The sequence below is a fragment of the Leucopleurus acutus genome (assembly GCF_964270905.1).
Source record: "Leucopleurus acutus genome assembly, chromosome: 2".
Taxonomy (NCBI): Eukaryota; Metazoa; Chordata; class Mammalia; order Artiodactyla; family Delphinidae; genus Leucopleurus; species Leucopleurus acutus.
In genome coordinates, this window is record NC_139143.1 from 61,558,253 (window position 1) to 61,575,660 (window position 17,408).

General features: G+C 36.6%; 1 protein-coding gene across 4 annotated transcripts in view; it reads left to right on the forward strand.

Annotated features, from left to right (window-relative positions):
* COP1 (COP1 E3 ubiquitin ligase) overlaps positions 1-17,408 on the forward strand; it is a 260,115-nt gene that overhangs the window by 42,878 nt on the left and 199,829 nt on the right. For 3 of the 4 annotated variants that reach the window (XM_082834460.1, XM_082834458.1, XM_082834457.1), the window contains exons 3-5: positions 5,630-5,727; positions 11,907-11,983; positions 12,665-12,784. In XM_082834460.1, coding sequence (XP_082690586.1) covers positions 5,630-5,727; positions 11,907-11,983; positions 12,665-12,784 — 295 coding nt within the window. The remainder of the gene's footprint in view (positions 1-5,629; positions 5,728-11,906; positions 11,984-12,664; positions 12,785-17,408) is intronic. The other variant, XM_082834459.1, reaches the window with a different exon arrangement.

A 17,408-nucleotide genomic window follows, 5' to 3' on the forward strand; every position in this document is an offset into this window, starting at 1 on the left:
GGTTAGATCTTTGTTACAATTCAAGTTACTTTGTTACACTCTGATATGATTGTGTTTTTGTTAAAAAAGTATTTATTTTTTTATTTTTAGCTGCGTTGGGTCTTCGTTGCTGTGCGCAGGCTTTCTCTAGTTGTGGCGAGTGGGGGCTACTCTTTATTGTGGCGCGCAGGCTTTTCACTTGTGGTGGCTTCTCCTGTTGTGGAGCACAGGCTCTATGGTGCGGGCTTCAGTAGTTGTGGCTCGCGGGCTCTAGAGTGCATGTTCAGTAGTTGTGGCGCACAGGCTTAGTTGCTCTGCGGCATGTGGGATCTTCCCAGACCAGGGATCGAACCCATGTCCCCTGCATTGGCAGGCAGATTCTTAACCACTGTGCTACCAGGGAAGTCCCTGTGATTGTGTTTTAAAATACCTACCAGAAAGCAGGTGTTGGTAGGATAGGGATGATAACATTGGTAGGAGCCAATATACCTGGAAGCTGACTGTCCCATTGCCAGGCTTGATGAACTGTGAGACATTTTGTTCTTTCGTTGAAAGCAAAAGCTCTTAATTATTTACGGTGAGACATGAGAGGCCTGTGGAACCTCAGTCATTAACAGTAGCCTGTTGTATCAACTGTTTGCTAAGTTGAACCCTGGCTGGTTACCTGGAGCCAAGCAGAATACCACTTCAAGGTATACCACCATCCAGATTATTAACACTAAATCAAATTGGGCCACATCAACTGTTTATTCCTTGTCCCACTTAAAAATGATAAGTCTTTCCTAGTAACAGGTTGGAGACATTATAGCGGGAAGTTCTTTCACTTTAAATCATTCCCACTTTGCAGTGAGCCTGCTATTAGCTATAATCTAACTGAAACTCAATGATATAATTTTAAAAATCTGGCTTCTGTATGACATAGAGATAAGGTTTGCTCTTTTTCTTTCCCCTTTGCTGCCTCCAGCTTGTTCCCTGCCCTCTGCTTCTCAGGCCTCATGTATGTCAGCTCCTGATTTACTGTTTGCTTCAATACAAACTAGTTATAATTAACAGGGTCCCTCAGTGTTGTCATCTTGCAGCATACCTGTGATCAAGCCTGGGTGTCAGTTTGCCTTTTGGGACTTTTGACTAATCCATCACCTCGTACCTTACTATTAGTCTTTTTTTGTACCTGGTTCTTATATAGAACCACTGGTACTGATTTTTTTTTCTTTTCTTTTTATAGTTCCTTCTTTTTTGAGAATTTTCTAATTATTCAGTTTTCTGTATCTACTCATCCCTGTTGACACAGACAGAAAAATCAATTATATTTTATAGGTAGGTATATACTTAATAGAAGAAACAGATCAACTGTATACATCTGTGGAGGAATATTCATTCTTTGTGGTCAGATCTACACTTATCAGGGGACATAGGTACCATTAGCACACTGTGGTACTGAATAAATTTTTTTAAGAGTTGCAGTGTGAGTAGCTATTGAAAATTTCTCAGGTAGACCCAAAATATATATCCTTCTTATCTCTTTTTGCCCACCTATTTTGATCACTAGTTTAGGCATATACTCTTCTTTTGGAATCCAAAGCATTGCATTTGGGCTGGTGATGGTCAAGGAGATAGATGAGTGAGAATGAATTAGAGTTACTGTATTGAGACTTTCTCGCAGTGTTTTATATGACCCAGAAGGCAGCAGAAGTATGTTTCTTTTTTGGTTATATCTATTTTCTCATGCATTCAGAATTTATTGAGTTCCAGCTCTTTAACAGGATATTGTGCTAGATATTGAGGGTACAGAGATGAGTAAAACAAATCTCTGCTTTTAATGAGCAAACAGAAGAGGGGCTGACAAACACATACACAGATTAAGTACAGAATAAGACAGTTACTATTTCTCAGACTAGGGAGGGTCTACCCAAGGTGGTAGTGAGGCAATAGATGTTATAAAATAAACTTGATGCATCTTGTTATCACTGCAGTTTTATACAGTGGCGCGTCATTTGATTCATTTAAATTTTATAGTATAGATGGTTATTATCAAGTACAATGCAGAAAAGTCATTTGAGCTTCTGTTTCTGAGGACAGTTCCTTCTGGTTGTGTCCTAGACTATCTTTTTCTTCTAAGAGAGGATGGTATGGTAGTAAGCTTACTGACAAGGGATATGATTAGGATGCTGAAGACGGGAGAGGAGAATGTTCTATTGGATTCAGGAATAATTTCTTGTATATTGACAAACTCTTTATCTGGCTTAACAATTTAGCTTGTTTTTCTTGTCATTTTATTTGCTCATTTTCTGACTACCATTTCTTTTCAAAAGCCATTTGCTAAGACCCCAAATGTCCTTCTTCTGCTTTTCTGTCAATCCCTGTCTCCTGTCTTTAATAACCCTCTCATAGTTTCTCCTTCATGACTTGCTTTATTTGAACTTGCAGGTTTTTTTTTTTTTTTTTTTTGGCTGCACAGTACAGCTTGTGGGGTATTAGTTCCCCAACCAGGGATTGAACCTGGGCCACGGCAGTGAAAGCACTGCTTGAGTCCTAACCACTGGACTGCCAGGGAATTCCCTGCAGGTTTTTTTTTTAAAGGATTAAATCTTGTCATGTATTCTGGTAATATTAACTCATTTCCTTTTCCCCTAAGCAGACTATAAATGTTCCCATGTTGGAGCTCTTAATCTATTGTATTTGCATATCTTCTTTATGCTTTTCCCTTGCAATAAAATGAAAAAAAAATTTAGAATGTTATTTCTTTCATTGAAGTTTCCATGTAGGAAGTTTCCTCTCAGATATGGAGCCTATCTTTTGGTAATGTGGTATTCCTAGCCTTGTCATAGTTGCAGGAGCTGAAGATATTGTTTCTGGAACACTGTGCAAGTCATTTGTTCTGTATGTAATATTTGAGTACCTGTTATATGCCAGGTGTTTAATCTTTGGGCCCCTGTACTGTGCCAAAGACCATGCTACATTGATTCCCTATAATGTCCTTCTTTTTGCTTGTCTTGCAAGTAACAAATGTGAGATGACAAAGTAGATGATAACTAGAACAGAGCAACCTGATGGATGTAGCATTTTGTTTTGATAAGGTGGAGGGAAGTAGGTAGATATAAAAATCTGCTTCAGTTTATGAAGCTGAAGCAAATTTATAGTAATTTGGACACAGGATAAAAGAGTTACTGTCTTTTTAGGAATCATCTTATGTGTAAATCACCCTTTAAATTTCTTAGAAGTAATTTTTTTTCCTGATTGTTAGGAGCAGTACATGTTTACTATAGAAACTTGTAGACACCTACAAAGAAAAAGTTTCCCATAATTATATTACCCAGTGGCACATACTGTTAACATTATGGTGAATGTCTTTTTCGGTTTATTTTAAATGTTCACATTTAAATGCTTTCAGTTTTTGTGTGGAATCTTTAGGATTTTCTATATAGAGTATCATGTCATTTGCATACAATGACAGTTTTACCTCTTCCCTTCCAATCTGGATACCTTTTATTTCTTTTTCTTGTCTGGTTGCTGTGGCTAAAACGATTAGAACTAGTAAATGAATTGCGCAAGGTGCAGGATACAAGATCAATATACAGAAATCTGTTCCATTTCTTTACAGTAACAATGAAATATCAGAGAAAGTAAAAAAAAAAAAAAAAAATTCCATTTAAAATCACATCAGGGCTTCCCTGGTGGCGCAGTGGTTGAGAGTCCGCCTGCCGATGCAGGGAACATGGGTTCGTGCTCCGGTCTGGGAAGATCCCACATGCCGTGGAGTGGCTGGGCCTGTGAGCCATGGCCGCTGAGCCTGTGCGTCCAGAGCCTGTGCTCTGCAATGGGAGAGGCCACAACAGTGAGAAGCCTGCGTACCGCAAAAAAACCCAAAAAAACAAACAAACTAAAAATAGAGTTACCATATGACCCTGCAATCCCACTCCTGGGCATATATCTGGAGAAAACTGTTAATTCAAAAAGGTTCATACACCCCAATGTTCATAGCAGCACTATTTACAATAGCCAAGGCACGGAAGCACCCTAAATGTCCATCAACAGATGAATGGATAAAGAAGATGTGGTATATATACAGTGGAATATTAGCCATTAAAAAGAGTGAAATATTGCTATTTGCAGCAACATGGATGGACCTAGGGATTATAATACAAAGGAAGTAAGTCAGGCAGAGAAAGACAAATATTATATCACTTATATGTGGAATCTAAAAAAATAATACAGATCAACTAACTTACAAAACAGAAACAGACTGACAGACCTAGAAAACAAACTTATTACTAGAGGGGAGTGATAAATTAGGACTATGGGATTAATAGATATACATTACTATATATAAAATATATAAACAGCAAGGATTTGCCATGAAGTACATGGAACTATATTCAATCCCTTGTAATAACCTATAATGGAAAAGAATCTGAGGCTGTTCATCTGATACTAACACAATATTGTAAATCAAATTATAGTTTAATAAATACAATTTAAGAGTTTTAGAAAATGTACACGTACATAATTTTTTAAAACAAATGGAATTGTATCCACTGTGTTAGAGGTTATTTTTATTTACTAACATAATTATATAATGACTTTTTTCCTAATGTCGATTTGATATTTCTTTGGGGTTTAGTTGAATGACATTTTCAAAGTTTTTTGTTATAAGACAATACACAATTGTAAAAAAACAAACATTACAGAAATATATAACCTAAGAAGGCAAAAATTTCTCGTAATCATATTTCTCCAGCTGTACCTATAAATAGTTATTAGATTATTTTTCATGGCGTATAGTTACATATTACAGTGTGACTTTTATTGGCTGTATACATTGCATTGGATTGATGTTTACAAATTTATGTAGTCAATTTCCTAGTGTTTTGGTTGCTTCTAATTTATTTTGCTATTTACAGATAACTTTGAATGGGACATCTTTCTACATATATATATCTGCTTATTTCTATAGGATAAATTCCTAGAAGTAAAATCACTACATGAAAGAGAATACACAGCCTTAAGTTTTTCCATACAACTTGCCTTCTAGAAAATGGCAGTTCCTGCAGCAGTACATGAAATTATTCATATCTACATGTACTCCTTAACTCTGACAGTTTTTTCTTTATTTTTCTACTCTGATTGGTAAAAACTAATATATAATTTTAAATCAATTTTTCATCCTAATGAAAGTGATGATTTCCCATGCTTAATGACTAATTTTTGTCTTGCTGATTTTTCTGTTCTTCTCTTATTTTCTTTTCATTTGAATGAGCTCTTTTTGTATTGAGGATATCAGCACTCCAAGGATACAGATAGTCTGTTTGCTTAACTAAATTACAGGCATTTGTTTTTCTTGGTGTTGTTATATACTGTTTAAATTGCATAAACTTAAAAGTGAGTATATCTTTTAAAATTTTATATCTAGTAGGCTTGTTATTTGAGTTTATTTTTAAATAATATTTTTAAATAACTTTTGTATACTATTATCTAATAAATACCCTGTGTATCTTCTAATATAAAAGTATAAGCTGAAATAAATTGGGTAACTGCTAGATAACTTATGTTGAAAATGAGGAATAGAAAACTAATAGGCATTATTTTTTGACTAGTTTATTAATTTATCACTGATTTAATCAAGCTATTTTATTTTTTCTCTTGTTTATAGCTACAAGTGTATTCATCAGAGTTTGGAGGACAATAATAGATGTCCCAAGTGTAACTATGTTGTGGATAATATTGACCATCTGTATCCTAATTTCTTGGGTGAGTCTTTGGAATGATTTTTAATTTTTAAAAATATTTAGTTCCCAAAAGGGTGTGTTAGCACTAATTTATTTAGAGAACATAGCTTAGAGGTAAGCAGTCTCTCTCTCCTACTCAGCAGGGTGCTTTTCCCAGTCTTCCCCGGGTTGTGACATTGATTCTATACCATATGTACCATATCATATTATATTTAAGTTTCATTAAAAAAAAAATTGACTGGTACAACTCTTAGATTCTTACATTGATGGCTGGACAGAATGTGAGGCTAAAGGAGAATGCCAGAGTTCCAGATACCTGTCTCTATATCATGTTGTGCCTTCCTGTTGTTTCTACTTCTGGGGCAGAAGTGAGAAGCAATGGAGGAAAAGGTTAATGGAGAGGCGGAAGGGAGATAAAACTTGTATATGAGGACTCCTAGATGGAGGAAGAGAGTCTGTGACCTGGGGATGCGATTGAAAAGTAAAACTGGGGAAAGAAAGACAATGGATATGGAATTTTTGAGGGAGGAATGGTGACTGGAGAAGAGAGGCACAAATAGGGAACCCTTAAGGTAAATGGTAAGTGATTGGGAATAGTATCTAGTCAGAGGCCAATTATGAAAAATCTAAAATTTCTACATGTTGAAAAGCCTAAGATATTGTGGAAAATCTTTAGTTTGAGTTTTTGGAAATGAAGATTAATTTTCCAAAGATTAATTTTCAGGTATGGGTAGGCATGAAGTAGGGCACTACTGGGTATGTATATCAGAAAGGATAATTCTTCATTCTAAAGAGTAACACACTCAGAGTTAAGGATGTGGTGTCTACTTGTGTATTAGATTCTTACTTGCCAGTGCTTTGGTTGCAGTTTGATTTGTTTGGTGGTTTATAATACATCATGAATTGGAACCTTTTCAGCCATGGCTTTCTTTTTTTAATCTCTGCTCTAAAATTACATTGGCTTCAATCCTTTTTTCTCTTTCACTCTTCAGTACAATCCAATATATTTTCATACAGGAAAATCATCAGATGATTGCATAGCAGAAATGAACTCTGAAGGAAATATTTTGAAGATTTTCTGTTGGAATACCAAGTTCTTCTAGGTAGATAAAGTCTTGTGGCAAACTAGGAGAATGAACTTAGGAAAAGAAGAAACACTGAGTGGTATGATACTCTGTGGGACTGGACTTCATGAGCTAAGTTAGGTGAAATGGAAACCAAAGTCCCACAAAGCAGAACCCTTTGTCCATGAACTCACAAACATGGCTTGATGCTGCTTTGTGCATCTAGAATCACTCTTCTATGAGTTGTCATAACTTTCGAAAATTACTTCTTCTTTTGGAATGGTTAAATACAGAAAGGAATCCAGTGGTCTGAAGATTTTGGTATTGATATTTACCCAATTTAATGAGTCCAAATTCTGTTATGTGAATTTCTAAATAGTGAGATAGAGAGAGAGAGAGAGAGAACACCATTATACTGATATGGAAGGAATATGAAAATACAGCAGTAAGATGTAAAGTAATTTCATACTTTATATATTCTCAAATGTATATATTCAGTGAATAGTGAAGTCATAATTACTGATTTCCTAAGCTAGAAATTATCTTGTCAATGATACAGTTTTTTTTTTAAAAAAATTATTTATTTATTTATTTGGCTGTGCCAGATCTTAGCTGTGGCACAAGGGATCGTCACTGCCGCACACGGGATCTTTGTTGCGACATGTGGCCTCTTAGTTGCGGCATGCGGTATCTAGTTCCCTGACCAGGGATTGAACCTGGACCCCCTGCATTGGGAGCGTGGAGTCTTAACTGTTGGACCACCAGAGAAGTGTTTTTAACCTTCTCTTTATATGGATAAAAATTTTTGGTTTTGGGTAATTGGAGTGTGTTTTATGCCCATATTTGAAAACTTTTAATTATAGTGCAGCTTCCAGTGTGATTATTTATGTCAGCCATAGAAATAACATTTCATCCTGATAGATCTATTTCTGTTTTACTGCCCATCACCCTTTCCAGTCTTTGGCTTTGTACAGTGATGGTCAAATCCTTCGGTTCCCATGCACTCAGGATGCTACTGAGATCTATTTCTGAAAGTGGAATATCATTTGTTTTTTCTGTACTGAAAAAACTATTCCCATTGCTTTAGTCTGATTTACATGATTTGTATAGTGCCTGTAGTTCTTGGTTGGATTAAAAAGACCTTGAACCTTTTAAAAGTAATTTCAGATTTCCTCTTGAGCATGGTGAAATAAGTATAAGTTCTATGATTCTGAAGTGTTCTAGGTAGACTTGCACCTTTTTTATTGCTAGGTTAGGACCCTTCACTTTTAATGCTTTACGTTTACCTTAGTCATGGATAGAGGGCTGGGCTACCCATTTTCTGTAGCAGTGGTCTTCAAACCTTTTTGCTTGGGTGACCCATATAAAAATTCTGAAAAATAATGTACTTCTTCCCACATTGATGCCACATTTTAAATGAGCATCCACATTTTTTCTTTATAATTTAAGTGTTTGTAAAGGATATAATTTTAGGAGTATTATAAATATGGTTATTTAAAAATAAGCTTTATCTCTTTTTAAAATATATCCAGTAGAATCTGAATAGTATAGTGATTTGATACTTAACCATTGATTCAAAAATAAATACTTTTCATTAACAATGGGAAATTTCATTCTTTGTCTCTTTGAACTTATTCTTAAATTGCATATTGCTCACATAATTTTATCCTTATATAATATATTTCATGCTTGAAATTCTTATTGATTTATCTGTCATACTTTTCTGTAACAGAAAATAGAACTTACAGACCTTGAAGTTTCTTTTGAGCATAATTTTATATTAAGTATTTTAAAAATCTTAAATGTTTTATCTGAGTTGTTATTGTAATTATTAGACATGCAATTGATCAAATAAATATTTACAAATTTTATAAAGTATTAGACATAAAAATTTATTGAAAATTGGCTGCTTAATGTGTGACGGTGTCCTCAATTAGTTCCATTGCCATTTGTGGTTATTACTAGGACAAGGACTCAGTTTCATTTGTATTCTTTTTATTATTTATTTATTTAGGATCATCACAGCTTTTTAAAAAATTGAGATATAACTGACATATAGTATTGTGTAAGTTTAAGATTTTTCCTTTTTATTTTTGAAAGGGTAAGTCATGAGAAACTTCGCTTACATAAATAATTTGATGGGGATTGAAGGAACTTTGTTCCTGCTACATCGCTTAGTTCTTTGATCTCCTTCTGAATTATGTGCTTCAATAAAAGCACTTACTTAGTCAAAAAAAATTTAATACCCTATTAGTTAACAAGTCCACTCCTTTCTTCACTTTTAATGAAAGCAAAGAATTGGAAGCTAAACGCTCAAGTAGGATTAGGTTTTTCTGGTCATCAGAGTCATGCGCTTTTTTGTCAAGACAGATATTTTGATTTTTCCTTTCATGCCCTAAGCACTACAGTAAAGTCCCTCGTTTTTCTTCTTCCTCTACCCCCGCCCCCCCAAAAAAAGGCTCACTCTCACTCTTCACCTTTCTATCCCCTTGGTCTTCAGAGCTCTCTTTCTCTCTCCTGATCCTGGAAGGCTCATGTGGGGTGAGGGGGTGTCTCTCCTCCCACCTCTGCAGTTGCTCTCCTACACTGTTGCCAAGGCTTAGCTCTCCCAGTCCCTCCATGATGCATGATCTCTCTCCAGCTACCAACCCCCGCCCCCCACCCCCCAGCAATCTCTTTTCTAGTGTTCTCTGTGTATAAAATTTGTAAATTGAATATTTTTATCTCTCTAATGAATGACCCTCTTATTCTTTAATGTAAAAGGTAACGTACACGCAAAATTTAAAATCCTTGTTTAAAAAAATGTAGGCAGCTCACATAACGTCTTACTACTGCCAAGTGCTTTCCCAGGTGCTTTATGTGAGTTAACTCATTTAATTCTCAGTCCTATGACATAGGTAATTGTTGTCATCCTCATTCCTCCAGCGAGGAAACTAAAGCACAGAGACGTCAAGTTCTCTCTGTAAAGTTCTACAGCCAGTAAGTGGCGGAACTGGGATTTGGTCCTAAGCAGTCTGGCTTGAGTATGTGCTTTTACTATACTATCCTGCCTCTGAAAAGACAATTGCTAGAATGAAAGCTTTAGCAGTAGAAAGGCATTGTTTGTTCTTAGTACTATGGCTATTATAAGGATCCAGAGAATTATAATTATGGATATAGAATATTCACGTTCAGTGGTATATGAGATTTCTTGGTAAAATCCAATGTGGTGTACATATTTAAGTATTACAATTATTTAAGTTACAATTTTTATTTAAATAGCTAATTCTGTAACTGAAACATTAAATTCTTATTCACATACTCCTCTTTATTCCCACTACGTTATTTAAAGTTCTCTCCTTTATCTTCCCTGGATTATAATAATAACTGCTTGTGAGATAACAGACTCCTCAGAATCAGGCTCTGATCTGTCTATAGTTCCAGCCTTAGTTCCTAGCCCCTGTTAATCACTGACAAAATCACTCTGATCCTGTGTTTCAGCTATATTGATTTTAAATCATCTTATATCCTGCTATTTTATGATTTTACCCCCTCCACGCACACACCATTTTTTTTGGCCGTGGAATCTTAGTTCACTGACCAGGGATTGAACCCAGGCCCATGGCAGTGAAAGCGCTGAGTCTTAACCACTGGACAGCCAGGGAATTCCCCCCCCACGCCCTTAATGTGAGTTCTTTTCCACTTTTCGTCCTGTTTAGTAAGTCCCTGTGTGCCTGTTATGGCCCAGTTCTAATGTCACCTTCTGTGTGAAGCCTGCTTGTTAATATTTTAATTGATCCTTGTCCTTTGTTCTTTTAAAATCTATTTCAATGGTAGTACTGATTATCATATTATAACTGCTGCATCACATATATTTCTCTTCCTACTCTGAGTTGCTTGAGTCTTGGATTAAGTCTTACTTAGGTTGAGTCTTACTTAATCTTTAAAGCTTGGCTCCTAGTGTGGCCCTGGAACCTCTCTGATTTGTTTGAAAATATTTGTAGTAGATTGTGGTACAGTGGGAAGTATTAGATAGTTGGGTTTGTTTCCCAGCTCTGTCTTGTATTGTATGTCACCATGAGTAACTTCCTTATGCTCTTTCTAATATTCCCTCATCTCTAAAATGTGAAGAATAACCCATAGGATAATGTCTATAAATTAAAGGCTAATAAGGTAACAAGCTTAGTGCTAGTTGTCCTTTTCTTTATCAGTTTATTTTTTTTATCAATTGGGTGTTAAACACAAAAGAATCCAATTAAAAGTGGTTTGAACTTTAAGGAAAATGTATTGATTTATACAAAAAGAATTTTTAGAATTGGTTAAGTTGGTATCTCAGTGATATTATCAAGTTCTTTCCATCTTTCTGGCCTTCTGTCTCCAGCAGATGTGTTGGTTCTTTGGCTAGCTCCCCTCAATATTGCAAGATGGCTTTCAGCAGTTCCAGATATCATCCCTTAATGAAGGGAGAAAAAGAACTTGTTTTCTTCTATCCTTCTCTTCTGAAAGACAGCATACCGTTGGTCAAAATTAGGTCACATAGTTAACCCTCCGTCAATTGCTGGCAAGAGTGTATGACTAGATTGGCTTAGGTTAGTCAAGATTCATACCATGGGGCCAGTGAAGGATCTAGCCTCTCTGAAAGTATGTGACAGTTGGCATTCTGACATTTGGAAAAAAATCCTATTTTTATTTTTAAAAAAGCTTAGAATGGTTTATGAATAGGTAACTGACAGTGTTTGCCATGATATTTATGGAAAAGTCACAAACAAAAAGAACAACAAATAAAAATCTTTAGTGCCTACCTCATAGAATTGGCCAGTTACCCTGTAGAGCATGGGACGATCTCATACAGTGAAGACTTGTCTTTCTCCAAGTGCTGATAGTGTCATCATTGAGACATGTAAGAGAAAGTACATATTCTGAAGAAGTCTCCTCTCGTAGTAATAGTAGTGGTAATAATAGTAGTTGTAGTAGTAGTAGCTGCGGCAAAACTGTTTCTAATTTGAAATAAAATAAAAACTTAGCATTTTCTGCTTAGCATTTTTTAAGGTTTGGGACTTTTTAAAGTTAAATAGAATCCATCTAAACAGAACAGTTGGACGATACATTTAATAAAAATATAGATTTTGTGTGCTTTTTGTTTTGTTTCTGTTTTCAGTGAATGAGCTCATTCTCAAACAGAAGCAAAGATTTGAGGAAAAGAGGTTCAAATTGGACCACTCAGTGAGTAGCACCGTATGTTTCAACTCTTACTACTATTTTTAATAAATCTCAATTTGCTGTTTTTATTGGTTTAATATTAATTAGGTATTAAAGCTTAGCATATTATTGATTTTTCTTAAAGGAGATTTAAGATTATTCTATTCAATAAAGAACTTTCTTACCTGCATTGTCTAAAATTTACTCTTATCTTTTGAAAGGTCTAGTGAGATTACATAGAGTCAGAGTTGGCTTGTAATATATTACATTTGAAGAATTATATGGCAGGGTGAAACTATGGGTGGTAATTTGAAAAAAAAGACTCTCAGTTTAAGAGGATTAGCCCAAATTATTGAAGCAAATGAGCTTAAATTAATACCTTACCAAATACAAAGTTGCAAATATGGTTAGACAAGTAATTAAAATCCAGACACTTATTTTGAAGAGAATTATACCTTTAGAGATGCTGACTTAACATGTCTTAAATATGCCTTTCATATCCATTGTTTAAATTTATTTAGGGGAGAAATAGTGATTAAATTATAATTAGAAGGCATTGGGGAGCCACTAGCTGGGGAAGGAATAGGTTGGAATGTCATGGTTTATTTTTGATATGTTATCTAATAAGCATATTAGGAAGTAGCAAACATTTATTTTTGACTCTCTAAAACAATTGTCTTAGGAAGTTTTTGTGTTTCTTCTTTTCTTTGTTTTTAGAATGGCCACAGATGGCAAATATTTCAGGATTTGTTGGGAACTGACCAAGATAATCTTGATTTGGCCAATGTCAACCTCATGTTGGAGTTACTAGTGCAGAAGAAGAAACAACTGGAAGCAGTAAGTGGCCCCTGAACTTTAAAAAATTTTGTTTTAAATGGTGCTCTGTCAGTTGCATTGAAAAAGATCTAGAAATGTTTAAAAATAATAGGGTAGGATTACTCAGTCCATCCAGTTTTATTCAATAAGAAACATCTGCAAGCTACCACTTCTAACAGGTTCCCCTTTTTCAATTCAAAGAAAGAACAAATTCCTTATAATACAACTTACTGGCAATGGCCAGTTTGTATTAACAAAAGCTGAATGTTAAGATCATGAGAAAGTACAGTTTCATTTTAAAAGGGAACAATTACGTTGGTTATTTTTTCTTCTAGTGAATCTTCCCCTCTTCACATATGGGATTTGGAGGAGAAAACAGTGATTATTTCTGCCTACATAAAATCCTTCCAGCAGGTGTTGATTGGCAGTAGCAGCAGTCTGTGGCTTAACTAAGGGTATTTAGAAAGATGGGAACTGGAAAGAAATTATATTCTGTTTCATGTAACGGAATCTAAATAAATGAAAAATTGCATTTATTTCTGGTAAATAAATGTAAACAATATAAAATGGGAATTTGCATGTGTTCGTTAGGAATTGAGTATGCTTCATTATAAAGAATATATACCTTAGCACAAGCAAATACCCACCCTGACCTAGCTTAAACAAAAAGGGGATATAAATTGACAGAATAAGGGACTGAGTAGCTTACACACATAAAAAGGAAGAGCTTAACAACCAAATGTTGGGAAGATTGGAACCATCACTTCTCTGGAGACTATATGCAAATGAAATCATACTTGAATGTTGTTGGGAGTTTTTCTTTTTTACTTTTCATGACTGTTTCTTTAGGACAGGTCTGATTTTCTTTTCTCGGATTTTTATTATGTGGTGGATAATGTGGTCACCTGTACTTCTTCATTTATATTTATGTTTTTTTGATCAAAGAAGAAAAAGAGCTTTGTAGCTTGATTTTAAAAAATTCTGTAGATAGATTCTGATTAACATAGCCTGGATCTGGATACCACTTAATAGAATGAGAATCTCTTAGGAGGAGGAAGGAGTAGGTGAGGTTGAGCTGACCAAAATGAGTCTACCATGCTGTGTCTTTTTTGTGGTGGGAATTTCTCCTGTGTTTTTGGTGGGGGGGTGGGGGGACTTTATCTTTAATTTATTTTTTTCTTTCAGTTTTGTTGAGATGTAATTGATATATAGCACTATGTAAGTTTAAGGTATACAGCATAATGACTTGATGCATATATTGTGAAAGATTACCACAGTAAATTTACTTAACATATATCATCTCATATAGATACAAGAAAAAAGAGGAAGAAAAAGTTTTTTTCCTTGTGATGAGAACTTTTAGGATTTACTCTCTTAGCAACTTTCAAATATACTTTACAGCAGTGTTAACTATAGTCATCATGTTGTATATCATATCCTCAGTACTTATTTATCTTAAAACTGGAAGTTTGTGCTTCTTGACCTTCATTCAATTCCCCCATCCCCTGCTTCTAGTGACCACAAATCTGATCTTTTTCTGTGAGCTTGGTGTTTTTAGTTTTTTTGTTTTCTTCTTTTAAGCTTCCACATGTAAGTGAGATCATGTAGTGCTTGTCTCTCTTTCTGACTTATTTCATTTATACTGCTCATAAAGTCCATCCATGTTGTCACAAGTGGCAGAATTTCCTTCTTTTTTATGGCTGTATAGTATTCCATTGTATATATACCACATCTTTATCCAATCATGCATTGATGGACACTTAGGTTATTAACATATCTTGGAAATTGTAAATAATGCTGCATGAACATGAGGGTGCAGATATTGCTCTGACATAGCAATTTAGTTTCCTTTGGATATATACCCAGAAATGGGATTGATGGATCATATGGTAGTTTTACTTTTAATTTTTTTAGGAACCTCCATACTATTTTCCATAGTGGCTATACCAATTTACATTCCCACCAGCAGTGCACAAGGGTTTCCTTTCCTCCACATCCTCACCAGCATTTGTTCTTTCTTGTCTTTTGGATGGTGGCCATTGTAACCTGTGTGACATGATGTCTCCTTGTGGGTTTTTTTTTTTTTTTTCGCAGTATGAGGGCCTCTCACTGTTGTGGCCTCTCCCGTTGCAGAGCACAGGCTCCGGACATGCAGGCTCAGTGGCCATAGCTCACGGGCCCAGCTGCTCTGTGGCATGTGGGATCTCCCCGGACCGGGGCACGAACCGTGTCCCCTGCATCGGCAGGCGGACTCTCAACCACTGCGCTGCCAGGGAATCCCCCTCCTTGTGGTCTTGATTTCTATTTTCCTAATGATTTGTGAGGTTGAACACCTTTTCATGTACCTGTTGATCATTTGAATGTCTTATTTGGAAAATCCTTTGCCCATTTTTAAATTGGATTATTTGGGGTTTTTTTTGCTATTGAATTATATGAATTCTTTATATACAGTATTTTGGATATTAACCTCTTATCAGATATATGATCTGCAAATATTTTCTCCCATTGCATTGGTCGCATTTTCACTTTGTTGATCATTTCCTTCGTTGTACAGAAGCTTGTATGTTTTTTTTTTTTTTTAAGAAGCTTGTATGTTTGATATAGTCATACTTGTTTATTTTTGATTTTTTTGCTTTTGCTTTAGGTGTCATATCCCAAAAATTGTTGCCAAGACTCTCCTATGATTTTAAACATAGTTTTCTATTAGGATCTACCGTGTGCTAGATGTTGTGTTAAGTGTAGTGGAAAAGACAGGATTCTGCTATGTGTGTGTGTGTGTGTGTGTGTGTGTGTGTGTGTGTGTGTGTGTGTGTGTGTGTGTTGGGGGGGATAGGGTGGAGTAGCTGAGGAGATAAACTAAAGTAAATATTTTCACATAGTGATAAGTGATATAAAAATACTTCTCTATGATAGACTGAACAAACAGTCTTGCTCCCTTAATGCTATTAAAATGACAGTAGAGAGGAACTTCAAGATGGTGGAAGAATAAGACGTGGAGATCACGTTCCTCCCCACAAATACATCAGAAATACATCTACATGTGGAACAGCTCCTACAGAACACCTACTGAATGCTGGCAGAAGACCTCAGACCTCCCAAAAGGCAAGAAACTCCCCCATGTACCTGGGTAGGGCAAAAGAAAAAAGAAGAAACAGAGACAAAAGAATAGGGATGGGACCTGCACAGCGGGAGGGAGCTGTGAAGGAGGAAAGGTTTCCACACACTAGAAGCCCCTTCATGGGCGCAGACTGTGGGTGGCGGAGGGGGGGAGCTTTGGCGCCACAGAGGAGAGCACAGCAACAGGGGTGCAGAGGGCAAAGCGGGGAGATTCCCGCACAGAGGATCGGTGCCAACTAGCACTCACCAGCCCAACAAGCTTGTCTGCTCAACCTGGGATGGGTGGAAGTTGAGAGCTGAGGCTCCGGCTTCGGTCGGATCCCAGGGAGAGGACTGCGGTTGGCTGTGTGAACACAGCCTGAAGGGGGCTAGTGTGCCATGGCTAGCCGGGAGGGAGTCCTGGAAAAGGTCTGGACCTGCCTAAGAGGCAAGAGACTTTTTCTTGCCTCTTGGTTTCCTGGTACGCAAGGAGAGGGAATTAAGAGCGCTGCTTAAAGGAGCTCCAGAGACGGGCGCAAGCCGCGGCTAAAAGTGCGGAACCCAGAGACGGGGATGAGATGCTAAGGCTGCTACTGCAGCCCCCAAGAAGCCTGTGTGCAAGCACAGTTGTGCAGCAAGCCACTGCCAGGGTCCTGTGATCAAGGGACAGCTTCCCTGGGAGAACACACGGCACGTCTCAGGCTGGTGCAAAGTCATGTTGGCCTCTGCCGCCGCAGGCTTGCCCTGCATTCCATACGCCTCCCTCCCCCAAGCCTGAGTGAGCCAGAGACCCCGAATCAGCTGCTCCTTTAACCCTGTCCTGTCTGAGTGGGGAACAGGCACCCTCAGGTGACCTACACGCAGAGGCGGGGCCAAATCCAAAGCTGAGCCCCTGTGAGCTGTGCGAACAAAGAAGAGAAAGGGAAATTTCTCCCAGCAGCCTCAGGAGCAATGGATTAAATCTCCACAATCAACTTGATGTACCCTGCATCTGTGAAATACCTGAATAGACAACAAATCATCCCAAATTGAGAAGGTGGACTTTGGGAGCAGTGAGATATATATATATATATATATATATATATATAGTGTGTGTGTGTGTGTGAGTGTGTATGCATATGCTTCTGTGTGTGATTTTGTCTGTATAGCTTTCTTTTTAACATTTGTCCTACGGTTCTGTCTGTCCCTTTTTTTTTTAAGTATAGTTTTTAGCACTTGTTATCATTGGTGGATTTGTTTTTTGGTTTGGTTGCTCCCTTCTTTCTTTTTTTATTACTTTTTAAATCTTTTTTGATAATTATTTTTTATTTTAATAAATTTATTTTATCTTATTTCATTTTATTTTATTTTATTTCATTTCATTTCATCATCTTTCTTTCTTTTTTTCTCCCTTTTAATCTGAGCCATGTGGATGACAGGATCTTGGTGCTCCAGCCAGGCGTCAGGGATGTGCTTCTGAGGTGGGAGAGCCAAGTTCAACACATTGGTCTACCAGAGACCTCCCAGCTCCACGTAATATCAAACGGTGGAAATCTCCCAGAGATCTCAA